Raw genomic sequence first — 24,535 nt, forward strand, 5'->3', positions numbered from 1 at the left:
TTTTCAGCGGCTTATAAATGTGCCTATTCCTACAAATCAAAGCAAAGCAGCTTTTGAGTTTTAAAGCTGGGGTCATGTAGTTCACCTGCCTCAGACAAGACTCAAGACAAAGAGAAATGTCGGCATCTTGTGGCTATTTGGAGTAACTACATCCAGGTTGTAAATCAGAGATATAGAAGTGCAGCCTACCGGTCACTCAGTTGTGTGTATAAATGTAAATGAATGAGCGTCCTCATACATTCCTGCTTTTTAACTTGAGTCAATCTGAAGATTTGACCAAATGCTCCGATGTTGAGCCACTAATAGGACTGTTTAATCTCCCTGTTAACTTCCCAGACTCATAGGCTACTAGTATTTGGCAGAAAAACTTGTGTTCTTATATCTAAATCCTCGATTATAAATATAGCATGCTTATCAATTCATTGAAATTGCGAATGGACACCCAAAAAAACTTTATTGAAATACACAACATACACAAATAAAACACAAATACAGGAAAGTCATCACACAAAACAGACAGTTTAATAAAACAATAAAGGACATAGAACAACATAAAATGCATAGAAATGAATAGAATCATATATTTAAAAAACAAAACATGACAAAACAAAACAAAAAACCTCCAAAATAAATAAGATCTATTATATTATATTATATTATAATAAAAATCTGACTTGTCTGCAGCGCCCCCTACCGGATATGACGTGTAATGGGATTGACGTATGTTCCGTCGACGTGGACGTTCCAACAGGAAGAGAGTTTTCATTTTTGCTACGTGGAAGTAGCTTCTCTGATGATCGAGGCTGAGAGCATCTTTTGCCCTCTTCCGTCAGCTTCATTCCGACATAATGATTAAAAAGTTTGATAAGAAGGACGAGGAGTCTGGTAAGATTGGAGAGTGATTAATTTAAACAACGACGGCGTTTGAAAACTGTAAATTGCGTCTCGCTTTGGGAGCTAACGCGGAGCTAGCCTATTAGCTGACCGGCTAAAGTAAACGCTAAACTGTCAGTAAATGAACCTGATTGTTAACCGTGGTTTGCAAGCCAAAATATGATTATTTAGTTAGTTTATAATTGACTAACATGATGACCTAAAAAGCCAGTACGAGTCTGCTAAATTTACCGTTAGTGGAGCGGACCCATGCTAGCATTGCGAGCTGGGTGTTGTGATATCTGTTGTTGGTTTTGCTCGTTAATAGACGTGTCCTCTTTGACCATGAGCCCAAAATATAGATTGATTAATCTTGCTGCAGTCATGCGTTAATGCAAAGGAGAAAATTCTGTAAGTTTAAATATGTGTTTTAGTTTCTTATTCATTGAATGAATGTTGCATAATGTCACCGTCATGCCATCTCTGCGTCCTTGGCGTCTGTTGGCTTTAAATATAATTTTGCAAAGTGAGAATGAGACAAAGTGTTTGTATGCAAAGACGTCTGACCCTTCTGCTTTGACATTTAGGAAGTGGGTCAAACCCTTTCCAACATCTGGAGAAGAGTGCCGTTTTGCAGGAGGTAAGTCTGCACTAGGTTTTTCTTTAAACTGCACATATATGAGACAAGGGATAGGTGAAGAAAAAACAGCACCATAATCACTGAAATGAATTTAAGTGTCAGTTTTTGTGTTTATAGGCACGCATCTTCAACGAGACTCCCATCAATCCAAGAAGATGTCTCCACATTCTCACCAAGATTATCTACCTCCTCAACCAGGTAAAAGGTTGCTTGACAAAAGCGCAGAGTAGCTTTTTCTTAATATGTGTTGAATTTGTGACTCTCTCTCACTTTTGGCTTTATTCATACAGGGGGAGCATTTTGGGACCACAGAGGCCACCGAAGCCTTCTTTGCGATGACCAGGCTCTTTCAGTCCAATGATGTAAGATAATATTAATTTATTCTTTACTTGGTTGAGTCAGTGCTTGATATTTTTCTCATTTGCTTTTGATTTAGCGTAAGCAGCACTAAATAAATTCTACTTGTAGTATTAAAATATGATTGCAGTAAGAGTAAACTATGTTTGTTTGTTTTTCTGTCAGCAAACCCTGAGAAGGATGTGCTACCTGACCATCAAAGAGATGGCCAACATCTCTGAGGATGTCATCATTGTCACCAGCAGGTTTGTACCATGACATATACAGGGATTTATTTGTACAGAGGAAACAATACTTAATATAAGACTTAACATACTTTAATAATGTTTTTTCATAATTTATGTCACATGCGCTTTGTCTTAAGAGGTGACAAAGCGTCTTATATATGTCCTGTGTTTTATTATATAGCCTGACCAAAGACATGACTGGGAAGGAAGATGTTTACAGAGGACCTGCTATCAGAGCCCTCTGCAGGATTACAGATGTGAGTGCTGCTCTATTTCCTTTGCGTCCTTTTCCTTTCATCCCATCACTTCCTTCACCTTGCTATCTCACACAGATAACCACCTCTTGTATATGCTTTAATTTTACCAAGTTCATGTTTTCTAATTAAGAATTGAAGCACTTTTTGTTCATTTTTCCTGCCTTCTCCACAGACCACCATGCTACAGGCCATTGAGAGATACATGAAGCAGGCTATTGTTGATAAGGTGCCCAGTGTGTCCAGTTCAGCCCTGGTCTCCTCACTGGTAAGACATGGCACAGTGTCATTGTTAAATCTAGATAGAAAACTAATAGCAAGAGATTGTTGTTTTCCTGACACTTGTAAATTACTTTTTTTGTGTGTGTAATCAAGATGACATGGTTTTAAAGTGATGTCTCATTGCTAGTTTGTAATGAAGTCCCTTTGTGTTTATATGTGTTCAGCACATGGTGAAGATGAGCTACGATGTGGTGAAGCGCTGGGTGAATGAAGCCCAGGAGGCTGCTTCCAGTGACAATATTATGGTCCAGGTAGGTAGTACAACAGATGCACATTAAGAGCTGAGAATTTGTGTTAATTTATTTTATGGTTCATACATAAAATAAATGGTACATACAACAAAAATCATTGAAATTATTACTATATCAGTGTGTTTCAGGTTAAACTGAGCTGGTGATGAAAAACATGTTAATCATGTCTAATTTCAAAACTGTTGTTGTTGTGTCTTGTCCTCCAGTACCATGCCCTGGGCCTGCTGTATCACCTCAGGAAGAACGACCGTCTGGCTGTGACCAAGATGCTCAACAAGTTCACCAAGTCTGGTCTCAAGTCTCCCTTTGCATACTGCATGCTCATCCGGATTGCCAGCAAACTGCTGGACGAGACAGAGGGAGGGTAAGTAGACACAGAGGGAATTCTGGGTACTTGCACTGTAGACCTGATGACTTATAAGTTATCTGTTGTCATTCATAATATCTCTGATTGAGATATGAATACATGGCACAGACTGTTGGGTTGATGTCATGTCGTCATGCATTTTTACAGTCACGACAGCCCCTTGTTTGACTTCATTGAGAGCTGCCTGAGAAACAAGAATGAGATGGTGGTGTATGAGGCCGCCTCCGCCATTGTGCACATGCCCAACTGTACTGCCAGGGAGCTGGCCCCCGCTGTGTCTGGTCAGTATTTTACTTCACACCTCTGGTACTCCATAACTCTGTGTATTTTTCTATGTCTGTCTGCCAACTTGGAGCATAAATGTTTTGTTTTTTGTATAAATCTTGGCATCAATAAAAGGACAGCTCTGACACATTTGATTTGTAAATTGAGCTATCCTCATACTTTTAACTGCTAATGAGCCTTATTGTGAATGTTTTTGTCTTCCTGCAGTGCTGCAGCTGTTCTGTAGTTCTCCCAAAGCAGCATTAAGATACGCAGCAGTCAGGACCCTCAACAAGGTACAGCTGCACTCACCTTCCCTCCTCTACATTGCTAGTTGAACTATGTATACACACAAATCACTTGTATGTTTGTAGAAGTAAAATTACTGGACTTTTTAGAAATAAGCTTTTTATGATTTTTCAGCTTCATACATACTTTATTCATAATTTATCGAATCTGTTTTGACAACACACAATTTATTCTTAACTGTATGGTAATAACAGGTTATAATACTTAATGAACTACTTTCATATTACCATTTCTCCACCAGGTGGCCATGAAGCATCCATCAGCTGTGACTGCCTGTAACTTGGACCTGGAGAACCTGATCACCGACTCCAACCGCAGCATCGCCACGCTGGCCATCACCACTCTGCTCAAGACCGGCAGTGAGAGCAGTGTGGACCGACTCATGAAGCAGATCTCCTCGTTTGTCTCTGAGATCTCAGATGAGTTCAAGGTCAGACATTTTTTGTTTTGGTTCAAGTTTTGTTTGAACCTTTATTTGATTACACAACACAACTAAATCCATACACATACATATGGAGTGAAAGGATGCTATAATGAGGTCCTACTTAAGCCATCACATACAGAAGTCTTAATTTGCTATTGCATGAATGCCATGTAAGAACAGTGCTTGTAAGGTGTTTTTATGCTTGGCCAGACATTATGTTTTTGAGTCGTCCATCTATCTGTCCATCCGTCCCATTCTTGTGAACACATCTCAGGAACGCCTTGAGAGAATTTCCTCAAATGTGGCACAAACGTCCACTTGGACTCAAGGATGAACTGATTAGAATTTGGTGGTCAAAGGTCAAGGTCACTGTGACCTCACAAATCAAGTTTTTGGCCATAACTCAAGAATTCATATAGAATTCAACTATGATGAAGTTTCACACAAATGTCTTAATAGGATAAAATGATGAAGTGATGACATTTTATATCCAAAAGGTCAACTTCACTGTGACATCATAATGTCATAATGCATGATCTCGTGAATCCAGCTGCCTCGCAAGGTGAGAAAGTGATGACATGGTGGTAGACAGATGGTCCTTCCAATCACTGCCAAGTGTTGTTTGAAAGTGTCTTTCAAAAAAGCGTCTACACAGATGGTTCTGTGTAACAAACCATCTGGCCCCTCAGGTTATTGTCTACTGTCATGGCTACAACTTTGTGTTCTATCAGAATCAGCTTTATTGGCTGAGCATATGAACACATCCAAGGAAAATCAACTTAATACCTTTTTATTAAATTCCTTCAAAGTCTTCACTACAAGTATTATGAGTCTGGACAGACATGGATGTAAACTGACTTGTAAACTTGACTGGTTGGTGGAGGCATACAACCGTACGTGAGGCGGTATTTTTAGTTTTCTCTGGGATTTCAGCCTCTGTGGCCACAAAAGATTAATTTCTAATGAGATTCAAGGCTTTTTAAAATCCTGTTATTTTTGTTCTATATAATGTCGTCCTAAATCTGTCCCTGATACTTGTTTTTTCCAGGTGGTGGTGGTGCAGGCCATCAGCGCTCTGTGTCAGAAGTATCCCAGGAAACACAGCGTCATGATGAACTTCTTGTCCAACATGCTCCGAGACGATGTAAGCTGATCAGACGATCCTTCACACTTTGGCCTTTACAGGGAGTTTCTTTATCAGTGTCACACCTGTTAGTCGTAAATGACGTTCACCTGCAGAAAACATACCACAAATGTGAATGTTGTCACTACAGTTGCCACTTTGTGAGCTTGACTGCTTCACAGTACAACAGATTATATTGTTCATAAACATACTTTACTACAAGTATACATTAATTCTATGAATTGATGTTCATAGTGCAACAAAAATCATGGTTAGCTTATTAGATGGTTTGTTAGTATTAGTGTTCATCATATTACTGACCATGTGCAATGAGCAGGGCTTAGTCTCTTGGTCCTTTTTGTTGTGTGTTGTATATTATTACTCAATTATTACCTACAGTACATTTTTCAGTTGTTTTTCAGTTCAGATTACTCATTGGCTCTTATCTTCCCTGCAGGGCGGGTTCGAGTACAAGCGGGCCATCGTGGATTGCATCATCAGCATCATTGAGGAGAACCCAGAGAGCAAAGAGACGGGCCTGGCTCACCTGTGCGAGTTCATCGAGGACTGCGAGCACACCGTGCTAGCCACAAAGATCCTGCACCTACTGGGCAAAGAGGGCCCACGCACGCCCCAGCCCTCCAAGTACATCCGCTTCATCTTCAACCGAGTGGTGCTAGAGAGCGAGGCGGTTCGTGCAGGTAATCATCATTTCTTTTAGTTTCCAACTATCTTTGTCAGTGCTCCTTTTACTTTAGTAGTGTAATATATGGTAATTTTCATCCCATCCTGTTAATTAGTGAATATTCATTTTATTAGCAGCTGAAACATTTGTTTTTCTTTCGTCTTCCACCCACAGCTGCAGTCAGTGCTTTAGCTAAATTTGGAGCTCAGAATGATGATCTGCTGCCAAGTGTCCTGGTTCTCATGCAGAGGTACTCGTTTACTTTCATTAGTTAATGTGACTTCATAACCCTGAACTCTACTCTGAGACAGAAATATTTAATTGGTGAATTACTTTTGCATTTTCTCCATTGATGTGCTGTCACTTTTAGAAGTTGTTGTTGCCCCAAATTAATTAATTTCAACATATTAATGATGAGCCTTTTTTGATGTTGATAGGTGATACAACTGGAGTCTACATGGCTAAAATATGCACTATACTATACATTTGTGTTTGAGTGAATGAGTGATGCAGTGTGCCTTTTAGGGCTGAAACTAATGATTATTTTCATTGATTCATTTGCTGATTATTTTCTAGATTAATCGATTCATCGTTATGTCTAAGAGTTGTTGGAAAATAGTGAAAAAAGCCTGTTTATAATCTCCCACAGCTCAAAGCGATGTATCAAAATGTCTTGTTTAGTCCAACCAACAGTCCTAAAGACAACGATAGTCAGTTTACAGCTAGAACCAGAGAAGCTTTTGGTGTTTCTGCCTGAAAAATGACTAAAATAGTTATCAATTCATTTTCTGTTGATCGATTAATCAACTCCAATCGTTGCCGCTCTAATGCCTTTGACGTGTATGTACACTCACAGGTGTATGATGGACAGTGATGACGAGGTGCGTGACAGAGCTACTTTCTACATGAACGTGCTACAGCAGAAACAGAAGGCGCTTAACGCTGCCTACATCTTCAACGGTAAGACACACACTGTTCTGCTCTGTGTTTTAAAGTCATGGTTGTTGGTTTGCCAAAAAATTCCCAAGCCAGGCAGCTAGTAGGGTGTGCTTTAACTTCCCTTCCTCTTTACATGGCTCTCAGGTTTGTCTGTTTCCATCCCCGGCCTGGAGAAATCCCTCCACCAGTACACCTTGGAGCCCACAGAGAAACCTTTCGACATGAAGACCGTCCCTCTCGCTACCACCCCCATCACAGAACAGAAAACAGGTACACAGGACATGGTCACTAATCAGATAGTTCAGGCAGCAAAGGCAGCGTTCATGTTCAGTTCAGGGGATAATTGATGTTGTTTGTCTCTTCCCAGAAATTGCTCCTGTTGCTACCAGCAAGCTGCCAGAAAAGTTGGCCCCATCACGCCAGGACATTTATCAAGGTAAGACTGTAAACACAAGATGACTGAAGACCGCAAGAAGACAGATATTCACCTTCATACACAGACCTGATTAGATATAATTAATATGATGTCAGTCTTATCTTCCCCTGCTCTTCGTTTCAATTTGTCTCTGCTTTTTATCATCGGACAGAACAACTGGCCTCCATCCCAGAGTTCCAGGGGCTTGGCCCGCTCTTCAAGTCTTCTGAGCCGGTGCAGCTGACAGAGGCTGAGACAGAATACGTGGTGCGATGCATCAAACACACCTTCGCCAGACATATGGTCTTCCAGTTCGACTGCACAAACACTCTGAACGACCAGCTCCTGCAGAAGGTACCAGCTGAGAGATTAGCATGGTTTCATTGTCATTTTTTGTTATAATAACACAGGTTAGATATTTTTTTTAAAAAAATTCCTTATTTGGACTGTGGATCAGTCTTTGCTGATGGGGCTAAACAATCCAGGAGTGGGTAAAGTGGTCAAAGGAACCCGCGCTTCATGACTTAAGACATGTTTTTGACATGACAGTAGCTGAACTAAAACAGAGAAATTGATCTGATGTGTAATTTTGTGATTCTCTGTTCCAGGTCGTAGTGCAGATGGAGCCGTCAGAGTCCTACGAGGTGATACACTACATTCCTGCCCCCAGCCTCCCCTACAGTCAGCCCGGTTCATGCTACACTCTGGTCCGCCTGCCTGATGACGACCCCACCGCTGGTAGGAAAACTGGAACATTATTACTGGGCTTACTGGGGCGGTTACAGTAAAAGCAGGATCATCTAAAAATAATGTTTTGAACAGAATATTGTCCTGAATGAGTAGAGTGAGAGAGTTAACTCCCATACACTGTGTACATAAAATGATATAAGAAAATGTTGTTGATGTGTCTCATCTGTCCACAGTGTCTTGCACATTCAGCTGCACTATGAAATACCTGGTCAGAGACTGTGACCCCAACACAGGAGAGCCTGACGACGACGGTTATGACGATGAATATGTGGTACGTAATCACAGCAGGTCCAAATCAGAAGAAGAAGAAGAATGAGCCCGGTGTATTTCCATCAGTGTTTTAACTATCTAATTCTTTTGTTTCCTCTTCTTTGCATCCGACTCTTTCTTGTCCTCTTCTGTCCTGCTCTTCTGTAGCTGGAGGATCTGGAGGTGACAGTCGCAGACCACATCCAGAAGGTTTTGAAGCCAAACTTCGGAGCAGCCTGGGAGGAAGTGGGAGACGAATTCGAGAAGGAGGAGACTTTTGCTCTGGCGTCTGTACGGACTTTAGACGGTACGCAGAAGTCAAATTCTTTTACACTTTCTCCAAAAATTCAAAGATTAAGGTTTATTTCTTCCACTGCTACTTTATGATTTGTATTTTCAGCAGTTACCAGTTCATGCAAATAACTGCTTTTAGATTTACATAATATGTTAAGGCATGTCATGTAACTGACAGAAAGTGTTAAATGACTCATCTGTGGCTTTCTCTTACAGAGGCGGTGGGTAACATCATCAGCTTCCTGGGAATGCAGCCATGTGAGCGCTCAGACAAAGTTCCTGAAAACAAGAACTCGCATGTCCTCTTCCTCGCTGGTGGGTGTTGGATGTCAGGAGTGTTTTTCAGTTTAAATTCAGCCTGTACGGAACAAAAAGTTGTCTCTGGTGTTATGTTTTTGGACACGAGTGATCACCAAATGCTATAGATTAATTTCAGATTTTAGAGTTACATATTTTCTAAAACATGGAGGTGGATCAACCAGTCATTTAAATTGTCATACTGTGATAAGGATGATTATCTCAATCTCAGTACCTTTTCCATAAAACATGTAAATATAACAACCAAACCTCCGCAACAACTTATGGTCTTTAAAACAACGGTTCTGGTGTGATCTGATTGGCCCTCTTCATTTCCTCTCAGGTGTGTTTCGGGGAGGTCACGATGTGCTGGTTCGTGCCCGCCTGGCGCTGGCTGACGGCGTCACCATGCAAGTGACGGTTCGCAGTAGTGAAGAGACGGTGGTTGATGTCATCCTGGCCTCCGTGGGTTAAAGGGCTGCTTGTGCAGCTACGTGCCAACGCAATCACAAGACTTCATCTCTACATGACAAAAGGGAGTCATCACCGAGATCTTCACGTTCACAGCCCTAACATTATGATGCTATATTGTGATTGTTATGCTGACACCATCCAATCTGAATACCAACATAAATGTTTTATTACTTCTAGAATATAAACTAAAAAGCGTTTCTTTATATTGTCTGCTGGTCTTCATGTTTCTTTGCTGTAAGGAAATCTTACATTTGTCTAATCTATAATAAATTCTGACTGTGCACCAGGCTTCATTTGTTGGATTCAATTTAAGAAACTTTTTTTTTTTTTTTTACAAAACTAGTTTTATTTGAAGAAAAGTTGACATTTAATGTTTTCAATTGACATCAAGAGAAATGTAGAAAATCATATCAAAATTCATTCAGAATGCAGCTGATTACAGATTCCTTTTTGAGCAGGACTCCAAGAAACCAAGAAAAAAAAAATTGAGGGAATCAAAACAGTGTCCCACAGATATGTTCAATGATCACACAACCAAAATTACAGTATCATGCTTCCTTTTTAGGATTCCTAAATTAACACTGTCACCATCAGATTAGTCAGTTGCATTAAGTACAATTAATAATGTGGTTTCTAGCTCACATTTTATGTCTTCCACTGCAGTGATTTACATGTCATGAGTGTTGCTGGTAAATTAGCTTCTGGTCACAATCATCAGGGAAAATCATTGCTCCATATGTGCATATTTTTAACTTTGGTTCTTTTGCAACACAAATATATTTCAGACAACTTTTATAAGTCTAAGTTCACTCTGAAACATGGACATTTGGTACGTTGTACCCCTTCAGAAAGAGTGAATAAAGTTGAAATATGCATTGAGGAAGCCAGTGGGATCTTCCAGCTGAGGATAGTGACTGATGTGTTCGTCCAAAATGGTGAACGTTGACCTCTGGACTAGCTGCCTGCAGGAGTAAGAGATAAACAAGATTATTACGGACAAAAGGAACAAAAGCTTTGTGGAGTGTTTGGACCAAAAGTCATATCAGGGAAGTGACAAAGATTAGGAATGATATGTTGATCTTGTTGATCATGCTGGTGGCTGAGAGGTTTAAGACCCTGACCATGAAACACAGAGTTCTTGGTTCAAATCAAACTTCGGACCTTTGTTGCACAGCTTTCTTTTCTTTCTCTCCTCCCTAATTTTCTGTCATCTCTCTACTAAAAAGGTTCCAAAAAAAATTCTCAAATAATACTTTAAAGATGATGTTACATGACTTGAAATGGTACCAACATTTTATTGTGGTGGTAAGAAAATTAAAGAAAACTATTTTTGAGTGAAGATGGTGAGGCGATAGCATTTATATTCAATAAGTAGAAAACTAATCCGAACTGCATGTTTTTCACCACAAGATCTATGAGACAACGATGAGTTGTCCTCACAGTAGTGTTTCCTTTGTGGTGTAGAGGGAATGTTGCTGGCACCATCTTCTGAAGGTTCCTGGTTCAAATCCAACCTGTAACCACTTTTGCTGTTTGCCTTCATGAGAACAAAGAGGAGCGGAGACTAGTGTGAAAGATGGTGGTGAAATGGAAAGATCTGTGCCTTTCATGCATGAGGTTGCTGGCTCAAGACAGTCCCTGAGGAGGGACTCTTAAAATGAACAAATCAATGAGATTCCCAACTCTGTGTGAGACTGAGGAACCACAGCAGATAAAAAGATGAATGAGATTCCTAACTGTGTGTGAGACTGAGTAAACATGGTGAACAGACTGAGCTGAGACCCTGAAGATGAACAAAAAACCCCCAAATGAGATTCCCACGTCTGTGTGCAAGACAGTATCACAAAAATCCTCAAAGTGAACGAGATTCCAAAACAAAGTGCACAGTAGATAAAGTGTCCATGAGAAATGAAAACACTGAGGCCAGCAGTTGAGAAGTGAAAAAGGTGTTCGTGTCAAAACTGAGAGGAGTGTGAAACAAGGTTTTTGGTTTTTTTTTTTGGTGAAAAAAAACAACAACTTTTGAGCAAATTTTTGCTTCACTTCCTCCTATTTTCACAACTCAGTGTAGCCCCGGTCAGGATTTGAACCTACATCCCCCCCCCCCCCCCCCCCCCCAAAAAAAAAAAAAATTCACAATTTCATAGGCAAACAATGAGTTAGTTAGTATTGTTGAGCTCAAATCACATGTAGAGCAGAAAAAAGGGGTTCAGATGATCAGTAAAACGACCCTTTCCCCCCTTTTGTTGCGATTTGTCCTCGTTCACATTCGCTGAGTGAGCTGAAGGAAGACCTGTATTAGAGATAATCTGAACAGGGTTTAAGAATCGGAGGGCGGGGCACTCACTGGTAACGACGGATGAACTGGGGATGGGGGTTAACTGGGTCCAGGGGTCCGTAGATCATGTGCACTGAAAGATAAGGAGGGATGAAAGGAGTCAGAGAGGAAAGGTGGAGGGGAAGAACACTGAGGGGTGGAGGAGTGATACACAAGGGAAGTCTTATGTTTGGATGATTCATTTCAAAATTAGAAGATAAATGAATGGAAAGAATAATTTATAGGATTATAATCTGCATTTTTTTTTTAAACAGCCTGACCCTTTAATCAGTCCCTTTACTTACTGATTCAGAATAAACTGGCTCAGCGCAATTCTGGTTAATACCTTTCTGCTGTATTTCAGATGAAGTATGTGTCAGTAGCACACACACACACACACACACACACACACACACACACACACACACACACACACATCCCTACCCCCACTCCCCCCCATCCTGAGCTCCGGATCACAGATGGACTACGAGGCTGCTCCTCACAGACTATAAGCAGCTTAGCATCAGCGGCTCTCTGGCCGAGGCTGCTGGGTTAATACACCTTAAGGAAGCGTGCGGCCTCAATGAGAGCGCTCTCTCACACTCTTGATTTCTTTACACGCACATCACAACGTCTGATGCACTCACGTGGGATGAAGGTGGAAGTGAGCGCGCCCACCCATCGCTCTCTGTGTTGAAATCTCTGGTTGATGTACTGCAGAATACTGAGAGAGAGGGAGAGGACAGAATCGGACGTAAACGGAAAAAGGAAGAACGGCAAAGATAATTAAGACTACTTGAACACATAGTGAGCGCACAAACACGCACCTGTCCATGACGAGGTTGCCGTCGTTGAAGCGTAAACCCGTCCACATGTCCCAGAACTCAGCGTCTGTGGGCTGCGTGTACGGACCGAAAACTTCCCCGATCCTACAGAAAACAACAAAGTGTATAACTTTATATACCTACATACATACATTTGGATCTCTAACGTTGGAACAAAACTCTTTACCCCTTCTGGAAGATCATATAGTTGGTGAGACGTGTCAGAACTAGAGCCAGAAAACCGGAGTCCTTGAGAAGCTTTTGGAGACAAAACAAAAACATATCAGAGAGAACATACTGCATGAAGCTGAGCATGTAAAACCAACTTCCAGTTCAATCTCATCAGATGTAGGGTGGGTTGCATTAAAAACAAAGGTGACTCACTGTCTGCAGCAGCCGTGGGTAGTGTGTTTCTGGGAATAATCCTGTTGGAAATTTAAGTGTCAGCACTTTGTGAAGCCTTCAAGTGAAATCAGACTCGAGTCAAATATGTCAGTGTAATTCTGCAACTAAGGTTACATCTTCAAATGGCATATTTTGTCATAAAAAAAACAAAGGTATTCAATTTACACTGATAAAAACAAAACAAAACAGAAAAGCAGCAAATCCTCACATTTTAGAAGCTGTAACTATTTATCTGCCATTTTTGCTCATTACGTAACTTAAATGATTAACCAAAAGCATTGTTGATACATTGATACATTTTCTGTCAATGAATCGACTCGTTTTAGCTATATTTGAATGCTTTACTGACACTTCATAGCACAAGAAACAGCACAGTAAGCTGCTTTGCTTCATGTAAGTAACAAGAGAACTTAACTTGATAAAACAGGAACCAAATATTCCTTTTGACTGAAAATGTTTCAGTCTGATGTGCAAAAAAACCCAACATTTTAATGGAAACCCTGATTCAGGAAAGGAGTAAGAATAAAGATCTTTGTCAAAAACTGTACCTCCGTTAGAAAGACACAGGCTGTTGAAGGTCAGGTGACCTGTGCGATTCTGGTCACTCCTGGTTTGGCAGCAGAATAGAGAACAAAAAACAACACGCACACACACAGTGATGGTTAGCGGTTTATCACTAATCAACTCTTTTTTTTGGACAATTTGGATAAATACACTGCTGCACACACACCTGTAGAGCAGCTCCAGCGCCACGGTATCTCCGTAGTCATGAGAGACCAGATTGACTCGCTGGTTGCTCAGACCCAAGTGAGCCACCAGTGCCTCCACCACGCTGGCCTGCTCGAAGATGGAGTACCTGTGGGGTCGCTAGGGTGTTCAGACATGGGAGAAAATGAATTATGGGTATGTGCAGAAAAAGTGTGGAAGCAGAGCATCACACGGAAAATAAAAAAACAAAACATTTTGTATCCGAATTAGTCTGTAAAAGCAACAGAATTCAACATTTAAACTGACACATTTGTTACTCACTGGCTTGTCACTGAAGCCAAAACCCAGGAAGTCCAGTGCAATGACTCGATGGAAGCGCTGAGTGAGTGGCTCCCAGATCTGTGAGAACAAAAACACACAGTTTAGAAACAAAAAGACTACATTTCTCAACTGTGTTTTGGTGTATTGTTGAGCGACTGAGCGTGTGCAGTGATTACCTTGTTCCAGTCGTAGCTTGAGGTGGGGAAGCCGTGGAGCAAAATGATGACATCTGAGCTTCCCAAAGCACCATAGGAGTCTGGTTTGAGGAGAGAAGGGCAACACACACAGTAAATGATGATCAGGCATCCTGCAATGAATGATTTTGGCCACTTTGGGGCATCTGGGACAGGCTGTAAATACAACGCAAGCTGTTAGCTAACAATTGCCTCTATTACTTTTGTCTATTTGCCACATTAGCTTTTAATGGAAGTTAATGGATGGGGGTTTTTTTTTTTGGTCTCCACCAACTCCTGAGGGAAAAATCTGGCTCTTTAGTTGTTAAACGCTCCTCTCTGTTCACCAGCTTTTCATTAACACTGTCTACCATTTGATGCTGGGAAGGTCATGTACAATGGTTTTTAACTGAAAACAGCTGCCTGCTGTGGCTGCAAGTGACACTTAGGAGAGCAGTTAGGTTGAACCAATTTGCTTTCTGGAAAAACAAAACAATGAGCAGAAAGATATGATGAAGCTCTATCGAGACGAGGGAAACTACAGAGTCGGGCGATTAATTTTCTGTGAGTTCGTCACTATGAGTGAAATTTTTCACATACAAGTAGTCATATGGTAAAGTAATAAGAAAAATTAAAAAAAAGATTGATGCAGCTTTTGAGAGACACATTTATGATTGTTGTACCTGTATACGTAATGCGGGAATTAGTGATAAAAGGTGTATAAGGATATCATGGTGCTAGAAAAATAATTATTATTACTATGTATGACTGTCACAATTAGTGCCTAAACAATAATACTTTTAATAATAAATAAATTCCCTTGAGTCATTTATCAAGTAAAAATGTGAAACATTCACTAGTTTCAGCTGTTCAAAAGTGACAATTTGCTGCTTTTCTCTATTTGTTATGACTGTAAACTGAATGTCTTCCTTCGAATATAAACCTTCAAATATAATTTTTGACTCTTTATGCAGCAGAAGACAAAAGCATCACACATGGGGTCCATTTAGAAGAGGTTCCTGAGCTGTCGATCATATCATACGATCTTCATTATGTGTATTTATTTTTTAGCCAAAACTGATGAGAAGTTCTTAAAGTGCATCAACAATATCGTGACAACTGGGCTAATTTCAATGGCTGATGAAGATCACGTGATATGACTGAGAGCTCCAGAACATCTACTAAATGGACCTTGTGATAAGACAGTTTATTCTAAACTGAATATCTTTGGGTAGTCAGACAAAACAAGCAATTTGAGGAGGTTACCTCAGCCTCTGGTGATGGACATGTGTCACTATCTTATAATAAACATATATATAATAAGCTTATCTTATACATAAACAATTATTCCTATACTGAAAGATAATTATAGATAAATTGATAATACATTCACATTCCTGTTCACAAGTACATGCCATGACAACACAATGGAGGCACTGTAACATTATTATTGCGGCTGGGAGACACTGTTACCTCTGTAGAAGATTTTCCTGCCTCTGAAGTGGAAGACTTCCCCGGCGTTGTGCCACTTCTGCAGGGCAGGGGACAGCTGAGGGGGCGGGATGTGCAGGTAGACGGCTACCAGCGGGATGCAGATCAAGCCCACATGAATCCACCACTCTTTCATCTTGAGCTCAGCGGTGGGGGAGTCGCATTCCCGCCTCTGTGAGATCCGGAGTCATGCAACAGTGTGCAGGGACCTCCAGGAGGAATAATATTAGAAAATGTTTTAAGTTAATTTCACTCCCTACAGGTGAGGTGGAAGCGTCTCTCTCTGCCTCCGCACCTACACAGTAGACTGTAATTTAATTTTGTAGACCACGATAATTAATTGTGCAACTGTGTGGTGTTTTCTGACAGTAAACACCTGATAAAAAGCCGCCGTAGACGGTTAAGATTACTGTCACTCAATTGAAAGATTTAACGTTACAGCAAGTTAGCTAACACGGTCGGTTTCAACAGAAAACGACCAACTCACGGGAGCCAAACACAACTCCAAACCTCCTCTGTGCTCATTCTAGGTTATGTTTATTTTATTAAGCTGACACAGTAGCAGACTGGTACTCACAGAAATGTCACGACCTGTCACTTGCAGACCTTCGCCCTGTGTTTCGGCTCCATTACTGCAGGATAAATTCCTGCGGGGCGGAAAGAAACAACGGTTCGCAGAGAGGAGACGAAAAGTGAAGACGTCTCACTCTGTCCCGCTCCCGCGTCCCGCAAACGATTATCGAATTTGATCGTACGAAATTAAGTGTTAAAGCTGAGGTCCACTTTATTAAAATGGACTGACAAAATGTTGACAGTGTTGTTGGTTGTGGTTATTGTCATCCGTCAGGACGCAAAGACCGAGTGACTCATCTTATTTATAGACAATCTTTGATAAATTTCCAGGTTTAAAGGGCTCAAAGAGGAGTCCCGCAGAGAAGTCTGTCGCCCCCTGCTGGTCTGGATGTGCAATGGCATGTTATCTTTTATGAGGTATACAGAAAAACTGAGATTATTATTTAATTAATCAATTAGTTGATCGACAGAAAATGATTTGGCCACAAGTTTAGTGATTGATTAATCATTTTTTTAAAAATAAATGGAAGAAAACTCACTGGCTCCAGTCTACCAGTCAGTCCCATATTGTATTAGGCAAAATTGAATTCACAATGTGATTAGTATTTTTCACAATTTTCTGATAGATAGACCCAAGACTTCATAAATTGGTGATGAAAATGATAACAATTAGTTGCAGCCCTGCCCTGATTACATCACTCACAGTAGGACACAGCTCAGGTTCTTGGCAACAAGTGAATTGTTGCAGTTGTTAAAATTCATGTTAATATTGTGCCAAAAAGCAACAAGATGTAAACAACCTTTGTTAACACAAGATATGTTGCAACATATGTCTATTCAAAGACATACGTTGCAAAAGAAGCATTAAAATTGTTGTCCTATTGCTGGATATTGTAAACATGATGTCCCAAAGTTACACCTGCTTCACCACTGCGCAAAAGCAGAAAGACATGACCTTGTGGATGAGAGACAACTGTGCCAAAGGCTCCCAACAAAGCGTCCATTGTGCAATACTCACTGCCAACCTGCATGGATTTTGAACTGTCATCTGTCTCAGCCTGATAGACAACAAATTCACCTTGTCATGATACATTATTGGTATTGGCCAATCGCCCACAAAGTCATTGTTTCCCAACAAGACATTTTTAAAACTACTTGACGAAACAGAAAAATAGACTGCAGGGTATTGTGCAAGTATTTATAATGTAATTAAAAGTACTTGCTTTGGCTACTCTGTTCATTGGGTGTAATCTAACGGTTGCATTGCATTTGGCAATTGCACTGTTATGCAGAAAAGCTGCTTTCTTGTGAAAAAAAAAAAAAAAAAAATCACCTGCACCCAGCAGGACCAAGATGTATGATTTGCACTCTGCAGTGTTCACATCTGAATGCATTCAGTGACTACATCGCATAAGTACTGCATGATAAATAAAGAACATGGCCCTGCAGTTAGGCTAAATACATTTTTTATTTTTAAAAACCATACACATTACTCGACAAGTTTCAAATGTAAATCCAATCACGATATCCATTTAAAATGCTCAAGATAAACAGACATGAAGAACTTTTATTTCCAAATGTTAAAAGATAAAAAAATAATAATCCATAAAACAGATGGAAAAACATTCGTTCCCATTACAGGAAGAAGCTACAGAACAAACTCCTCATATGGATTCTGCTTGTCTTTTCAATTTCTCAGTTTGTATGCAATCCTAGCTGCTATTTTGTCATCTGTAAAACTTGGAAAACAAACTTATTTCCTCAGAGAACGTTGTGATTTAACATTTCCACTCCTTTTCCCCCCTGTCCACGGCCCTTCAGGTGAAGACGGCCAGAAAGCTGCAGGAAGAATCTGCAGCCTGCTGCCCGGGTCATCCTGTGTGATTGACAAGCACCGATCCAAACATTTAATTAAGTGTGGTAATACACAAACTAAAAAGAGGCCTGTTCTCTTTCACACCATTTGCACCCTGAGATGAATATTCCAGAACAACACACATTTTAGTGGCCAAAACCCTCCCCATATAACGTGATTGGTGTCAAATCATCCAAAATTGGTTTAGTATGATGAAAGGTATCATCAGTTATTGTCATAAAAATACAAAGGTAAATTTTTTTTTTTGTGATTTGTATCAAAATTATTTTCCCCAAGGAACGCTATGAAATAAAGTACCCTGTGCAGATAGATACCAGTGTATGCCTAGTCTTTATTCTTGAAAAATGCACATGTCCAATTCTTTAGCGTTTCCAGTACATCAGGTGTCAAAAATATTTTACAAACAAATCAACTGCAGCAACATTTATTCATGGTGAAAGGAGACTTATGGACAGGGTCGAAGAAAAAATAAGCCTTTTTTTTTTTTTCTCCACGGTTTTTTGATTCTTAAAATGTCAACAAACCAGAACTCGGAGGAGTGAAATGAAGTTTTTCTAAAGCATGATCTTAAAGACTGAATGAAAATATGAAAATAATTCACTTGCTTTTGACCAAGACAATGTTTTACTCTACCTAAATACACAAAGTTTGAAGTTAAAAGGTTCTTTCTTTATAGACTCCCTTTAAATTAAATACTTTTTCTATGCCTGAGTAAACAAATGTCGATATTGTACATAAGCAGGGGCTGATGTTTTGCTGAGAAAAACAAAAATAGAAACAAAATGCACCAATTTTTTTTTTAAAAAAAAAAGGATGACCAGGGTCCATATTTATCAAGCATCCATAGGGAGGAAATTAGTCCTAAGTGGCTGAGAATTTTAAGAATGAGGCATAATTTTTCCTACTTTTAGCTGTAGGAGTAACAGTGTTTTATCTGTAAGGAGTTCCCAGGAGGTGGCAAATGACGGGAGAAAGCATCGTCTAAATTATTACTGTAGCCAAGGCACATTCATGTTTAGTCTATTATATGAACTTCTGATTAAAAAATAAATAGGCGCACTGGCTGAATAGCTCACAATACAGCGCTTATTTGAACTCAAGTGGTAGTAAAAAAAAAAAAAAGAAAAAAAAAAGAGCAGGTGAATTGTAATTTGTGTGCAAGTCATTTTTAGTGCTTTTATGAGTTTTGGCAAAAACAAATTTTTAGCCTCAACATGCATAAATTAGCTTGTCATACACCCACAAGTGAAGCTAGTTTCTTATTCCTGCATCAAATGATCTCTATCACCCTCTTCCGAATGTGCTCTAACTAATAACAACCACAAGAAGACTTTTTCATTAAAACAGATCCCAAGTGTCGTAAAGCCACAAATCTAAAACTTGTACTTCCTGCTGAAGGTGACTTCAAAAGCACCCCATGTCCGACTCTGAGGTAAGACTTTTTTTTTTTTTCCCTTGTCAAAACGTTCAGCGCGATTCTAGGAGTGATTCTGAGATGCTTGCTAAATACGGGCCCAGATATACTCTAAACTCCCTTTAATGAGTGAACCTTTCAACATGTGGAAATCCTTGAACACAACATAATGAATGAAAAGAGAATCCAGAAGTCCAGAAGGTTTTGTGCACATGAAAACTATCAAGAAATGGAAGAAGTAAATATTTATAGCAATGTTAGTGGACAGAGGCCCGAATTGTCTTTCCCGTCCCCCTCTCCTGTGAAAAACACCTCGCGCAGTGGACCTCTTTTCTATACAAGCCTTAGTGTTTATCGGTTTGGCTAGAAGTTTCTATATTTATCTACAAATATATAACAAATAAAACTTGCAGGCAAAAATAGTTAAGTTTCAATATAAAAACACCCTTTTTTTCCTGAAAATACAGCAGTATCTGAAATAATCCTCTCATTCATTTTTTATTCTGTCCCAGTTTTCTGCATCATACATCAGGAAGCTCTTTTGCCTACAAACAGAAAAAAAGTATCTACAAACTTTGTAAACAGACCTGCTTTTTCCAAAAACATAAATAACTCAAAATATTAACAGCCAATGGAGCAGAAATAAAGATTTGAATGAGCAAGGGCCAAAGAGATAAATATACAACACCATTCAGATAAAAGAGAAGCTAAAAGGTTCTTTCATAATTCTTACAGACGATCTTCAAGCCAGGAGGAGGACCTCCCCTTCTCAATTAAAATAATAATAATAATAGAATAATAAAAACAGGTCACTTTCAATCTGAGTTTATAATCACCCCTTGTTTACCGAGAAAAACAAAAGTTACCAAGGGGGGTAGGTGGGGGGGAGGGGGTGGAGACAGAGTCCTTGTGTTGCAGCGGGGTATTAATAAGAACCAAAAATAAAGAAGACCAAAGCATCCACACCAAGCCGTACATTCCTCTGAATGTTTGCTGTTCTTTTAGTCCAGCCCAAGCTAAGCTCACAGAAGACTCCGCTCTCCCTCTAAGCCCTTCCTCTCCAAGTGTTCCTTCTTTTATCTGAGTTGAGCTCCTTGGTGGCGGGTAGAAAACTGGTGGTAACGTGCGGCGTGGAGGGGTGGGCGTGGAGGGCGGGGTGAGGGGGGGGTCAGATCAAAGGGAGGTCTCCAGGCTGTGTAGGGGGCTCCCCGGGGCCGATGGGGTTCCTGATTTGGTGCCCTCTGGGAGGAGGTGGTTACTGCTCTCCACAGCATTATTGTTCTGGTTTGGTGAGGGAGAGACCGGCGTGGTTGGGGCGGCCGTGGCGGGCGAGGGCGGCGTGGGCGTGGCGTTGCGGGGGCTGGCGGAATTGCGCTTGGTGGGAGCGTCGTCCTCTGCGTCGGTGTCGTCTATGAGGGGGATATGGGGCTCAGAGTCCTCTATCCGAAATTCTGGGTGGGTCATGAAGTTGTGGATCGATGTTCGCGACTCGGGTTTCTCCAGCCCCTCATAGAGGGAGATGGAGCTGCGGAATGCATTCACCACCCGGATCTGGAGGGAGGGAGAAGGGACAGGGAACGGGAAAGGCACATGTTTAGTCACGTATGGAAATGATATCTGCATTTTGTATTTTAACACTTGGAGAACACCTCAGATAAAAAAACCGGAGGGCGCAGGTTTTATTGGGTCAATAATTGGTGAGTTTTAGGGGCTTCAAAACAAAAATTTTAATCAGTGAGGGGGGAAAACTCTCGAAACACGTGCAGATATGCGGTTATATCTGGTAGTAAATTATAACTCTTTGCTTGTTGAAGTCATCCTTACCGCTCAGCTACACTGGGTGCATTACATCAGCAGTACGTAAACCTCCGCAAACGTTCATACTAAGCCAGTTTTTAAATGTACATACATGGGAGCAGGAATTATTCTTCTGTTTCTGTGTGTCGTTTCTTTTTTTTCCTCCAAGTCTGTATTGTAGAGTGAGTATATTTGTTCTACAGTACAGAATAATAATAATAAAAAAAATCAAAACATAGCCTGAATTTAAAGTCTATCCATTGGGCTAACGCACAAATAAGATATATGAGATAGAGATAAGATTCTGGTCGGTGTGGTGACAGACTGGACTGTAAGCCTGTGCAGATTGCAGTTTGGTTTAAAACCCTATAATTCAAAGTGTTTCTGAGAGATTGAAACCAGTAGACAAACCTTTCCACTGACCAAACACTCTGTCATTGTAGAAAAACTAGTATTTAAAGTGGTAAATTGAGGGCAAAAACCAGTGTCAAACCCAATACAGTGTGTGTGTGTGTGTGTGTGTGTGTGTGTGTTTGTAAGTACAGTGGTAGTATTTCACGAAAAACACTTGGTAATGTTCTGTGTCTGATTAATCAAAATGCAAAAAAAAGGGAACCAAGAGACAAGAGGAATGCTGTTCTTTAGACAAGAACACATCCAAAGAGAAAAAAAGGGGACAGAGGCTTGACACAAGAGTTTACTGTTGTTGGACATGCTTAGGAAAGAGTGAAGAGACAGACAGAGAGAGAATAAGAAAGAGACAGAGGAAAAAAGAACAGACAGTAAGACAGAAGAAGAGAGAGAAAGACAGAAAAGAGAGGAAAAAGAAAGAAAGAAAGAGACAGATAGAGGGGAACGGGGTGGTCAGTTATAGCATATGTTTGTGGAGTAAAAACAAAGAAGCTGCGGCAGCCAAGCATGTCTACAAGCTGGTATAACGTATCCAAACAACAGCACAAAGAGAAAAAACTCACAAACGAGACCAGAGACTTTGAACCCATGCAGAGCGCGGCGCTACCTTGTGTTCAATGGTAGTAAACCTTTGAGTATAGCCCATGACACATTTCACAGAATCTAAAGAAGAATATGTGGGGAGTCAGTGGTATTCGTTCTTTTCGGGTCATTTTGCCAACTGTAGGTGGACACATTCTGCCAACAAACAAGTATTCACATGGAGAGAGAGAGACAGAGTCAAGAAAAAGTTGTTCCTGCTTTTTTTTTTTTTTTTTTTTTTTTTCCCGAAGAGCACCTGAAAGGAAAAGTTCAGAGTTAAGTAGGGAAGCCTGTTAACTTCGGATCCGAGGTGTTTCAAGGTACCCCACCTACAGCAGACCTGTATAATACTGTAGCATTGCATCATTTTTTAAAAAAACAACTCAAAAGTTGTATTATAAACCAAGAAAAAAAAAAAAAAACACTGGATCTGCTGTGAATGTGTCATTCTGCATCACTCTGGGAAAGTCCCACATGTTTACATTCAGGAGTACAGTAATTTATTCCATTAAGCTCTTTTTCGTGACATCTGTTAGACATTTAAAACTCCACTGCTGGTCAGATGGTCTGTCTGGGAAGATCTGAAAGAGAAAAGGAGTCATTGTCAACAGGCACACGCTCCTTTTAAGGGCACGGTCAAGAGGAAAGGCCCTCGTCCAGAGTTGTTACAGTTCATTTGATGGTGGGATCTCCACAGTTATCTTCCAAAACTGCACAATCTTGCATCCAAACACACAAACAAACTCTCCTATGGAAATGCAGCTCATTATCTGATATAGGATGTCACTGGAGCCCTTTCCTCTCTCTTAACACATCCTCTTCTCCGCAGTAATTCACCGGCAAACTCCCAGAGGTCACGAACAGCCACAGCTGAAGAAGAAAAGGTCATTATTTCAGCACCGACTGACAGGACATCCACTGACACTTTGATAGATTTTCTCATAGAGGTCCATGTCAAGGTTTGTCTCTATCGTTTTAGACCGTGATCATGGGCATATACTCAAAACATTTACCCGACTAGGGACTAGAGAGCTGCGACACAGACCCATGAGTGCTACAGGGGGCACAGAGCAGACTGAGGCAGCTGCAGACAAACCTGGTGACTGTCAATCCAGAATATAACTTTTTCTGTCAAATAGTAAATGCACATCATCCCCCCCAAGATAACAGTAAAACCTTTCCATGTGTGAGACCAAAGCAGAAGCAGAACAGAAAAACATGATGACACAGAGAAAACACCTTGACGCTAGAAGCGACCTGGTTACAGGGTACATATATATATATATATACACAGCAGTGTTATCGAAGCAATATGGAAGATGTGGTATTTTCTTTCTTTTTTTTTTTTTTTTTTTTTTTTTTTTGAAGAAAACAGGGAGAACATTAGGAGAAGCATGAGAGAGTAAAAGTGTCAACGTTAGGTGAGAAGAGAGTGGAGGAGGAAGATGTTAGAAGAACAGAAGAAATAAAAGTCTCATGCACTAGAGGAGAACACGCACTCACACCCCACAGTGGCAGAAGCGGTGTTGGCGGCAGTGGCAGTAGTGGTAGTAGTAGAAAAGGCTACATGTGTAGGGCTAGAAACATTGGTTACATCGTGCTGTTGTTGGCTGGAGTTGGAGGCCTGCCGCCTTAGAGCCCCCTGAAAGGAAGTTCCACTCTGGAACGCACTCACTACATCCATCTGCAAAGAATCAGACAGCGTGACAGGAGAAAGCCCAGAGGAAATAAAACACAACACAGCCAGAGGAGAGAGAAAAGAGAGAAAAAATAAAGAAAAGGCACCAGTAACCATAGAAAAAATGTCACTTGGAAATAGGATTTTAGGCATTATAGTTAAAAAAGAGAGAGGAAAAAGGGGATAGTTGGGTTTCAAGGCACTGATCGGAGGGAGCTCTGACGCCAAAATCTGACCTCACTTTCACTCTTTTCTCTGCACAATCCCTCCATACTTCCAGCTAGAGCCATGCCAATATTCTTTGAACATTCAGCTGTTCTACGTGCTCTCCATCCAATCCAGTTCATTTGCTTCTCATCAGTACCTTCAAACTACTCGTGTTTTAGCAGACAGGTTCAGATCAAGTCAGAAATAGGCATAGGAACCTGCTTTAGCTCAGAAGCGGAACAGAACAATTAGAGAAAGGGCCTTTGTGTTTTAGGGCACAAGCC

The 24,535-nt window shown here is 40.6% G+C and overlaps 3 protein-coding genes across 4 annotated transcripts in view; 1 reads left to right on the forward strand and 2 right to left on the reverse strand.

Moving 5' to 3' along the window:
• The first annotated feature begins 738 nt into the window (after nt 1-738).
• copg2 (COPI coat complex subunit gamma 2) lies at nt 739-9,762 on the forward strand. The gene is made up of 24 exons (XM_042403904.1): nt 739-885; nt 1,461-1,513; nt 1,631-1,711; nt 1,804-1,875; nt 2,036-2,115; nt 2,279-2,354; nt 2,527-2,619; nt 2,798-2,884; nt 3,091-3,248; nt 3,399-3,532; nt 3,744-3,811; nt 4,066-4,254; nt 5,297-5,392; nt 5,829-6,072; nt 6,231-6,306; nt 6,913-7,016; nt 7,140-7,265; nt 7,363-7,431; nt 7,583-7,764; nt 8,019-8,148; nt 8,334-8,431; nt 8,578-8,716; nt 8,920-9,018; nt 9,344-9,762. Exons 1-24 carry the CDS (start codon nt 849-851, stop codon nt 9,472-9,474), a joined length of 2,622 nt encoding a protein of 873 aa, XP_042259838.1. The 5' UTR covers nt 739-848; the 3' UTR covers nt 9,475-9,762.
• A 362-nt stretch (nt 9,763-10,124) lies between these two features.
• On the reverse strand, nt 10,125-16,401 carry mest. Its single transcript, XM_042403354.1, has 12 exons — nt 16,291-16,401; nt 15,696-15,922; nt 14,226-14,305; nt 14,050-14,127; nt 13,751-13,887; nt 13,569-13,627; nt 13,000-13,040; nt 12,803-12,873; nt 12,619-12,720; nt 12,439-12,515; nt 11,822-11,885; nt 10,125-10,436 (listed from the first exon to the last, which is right to left on the reverse strand). The coding sequence occupies exons 2-12, from the start codon at nt 15,847-15,849 to the stop codon at nt 10,319-10,321; spliced, it is 981 nt and encodes a 326-aa protein (XP_042259288.1). The 5' UTR covers nt 15,850-15,922; nt 16,291-16,401; the 3' UTR covers nt 10,125-10,318.
• Nucleotides 16,402-18,473: 2,072 nt separating this feature from the next.
• Nucleotides 18,474-24,535, reverse strand: part of atp2b1a (ATPase plasma membrane Ca2+ transporting 1a) — a 42,231-nt gene continuing 36,169 nt past the window's right edge. The window contains exons 20-21 of one of the 2 annotated variants that reach the window (XM_042402808.1): nt 23,934-24,050; nt 18,474-21,127 (exon numbers count right to left, since the gene is read on the reverse strand). In XM_042402808.1, coding sequence (XP_042258742.1) covers nt 20,750-21,127; nt 23,934-24,050 — 495 coding nt within the window. In that variant the 3' untranslated portion in view covers nt 18,474-20,749. The remainder of the gene's footprint in view (nt 21,128-23,933; nt 24,051-24,535) is intronic. The other variant, XM_042402807.1, reaches the window with a different exon arrangement.

This window comes from Thunnus maccoyii, chromosome 23, assembly GCF_910596095.1.
Source record: "Thunnus maccoyii chromosome 23, fThuMac1.1, whole genome shotgun sequence".
NCBI classification, from domain to species: Eukaryota; Metazoa; Chordata; class Actinopteri; order Scombriformes; family Scombridae; genus Thunnus; species Thunnus maccoyii.

Excerpts from the sequence above, each read along its gene's own strand:
- copg2 (XM_042403904.1), top strand. The coding sequence starts at position 849 with ATGATTAAAAAGTTTGATAAGAAGGACGAGGAGTCTG. Across the intron at positions 1,712-1,803 it reads TTATCTACCTCCTCAACCAG|GGGGAGCATTTTGGGACCAC; the intron begins GTAAAAGGTTGC and ends TTATTCATACAG. Across the intron at positions 2,355-2,526 it reads CCCTCTGCAGGATTACAGAT|ACCACCATGCTACAGGCCAT; the intron begins GTGAGTGCTGCT and ends CCTTCTCCACAG.
- mest (XM_042403354.1), bottom strand. The coding sequence starts at position 15,849 with ATGAAAGAGTGGTGGATTCATGTGGGCTTGATCTGCATCCCGCTGGTA. Across the intron at positions 14,306-15,695 it reads CAGGAAAATCTTCTACAGAG|ACTCCTATGGTGCTTTGGGA; the intron begins GTAACAGTGTCT and ends TCCTCAAACCAG. Across the intron at positions 12,721-12,802 it reads TATATGATCTTCCAGAAGGG|GATCGGGGAAGTTTTCGGTC; the intron begins GTAAAGAGTTTT and ends TGTTTTCTGTAG.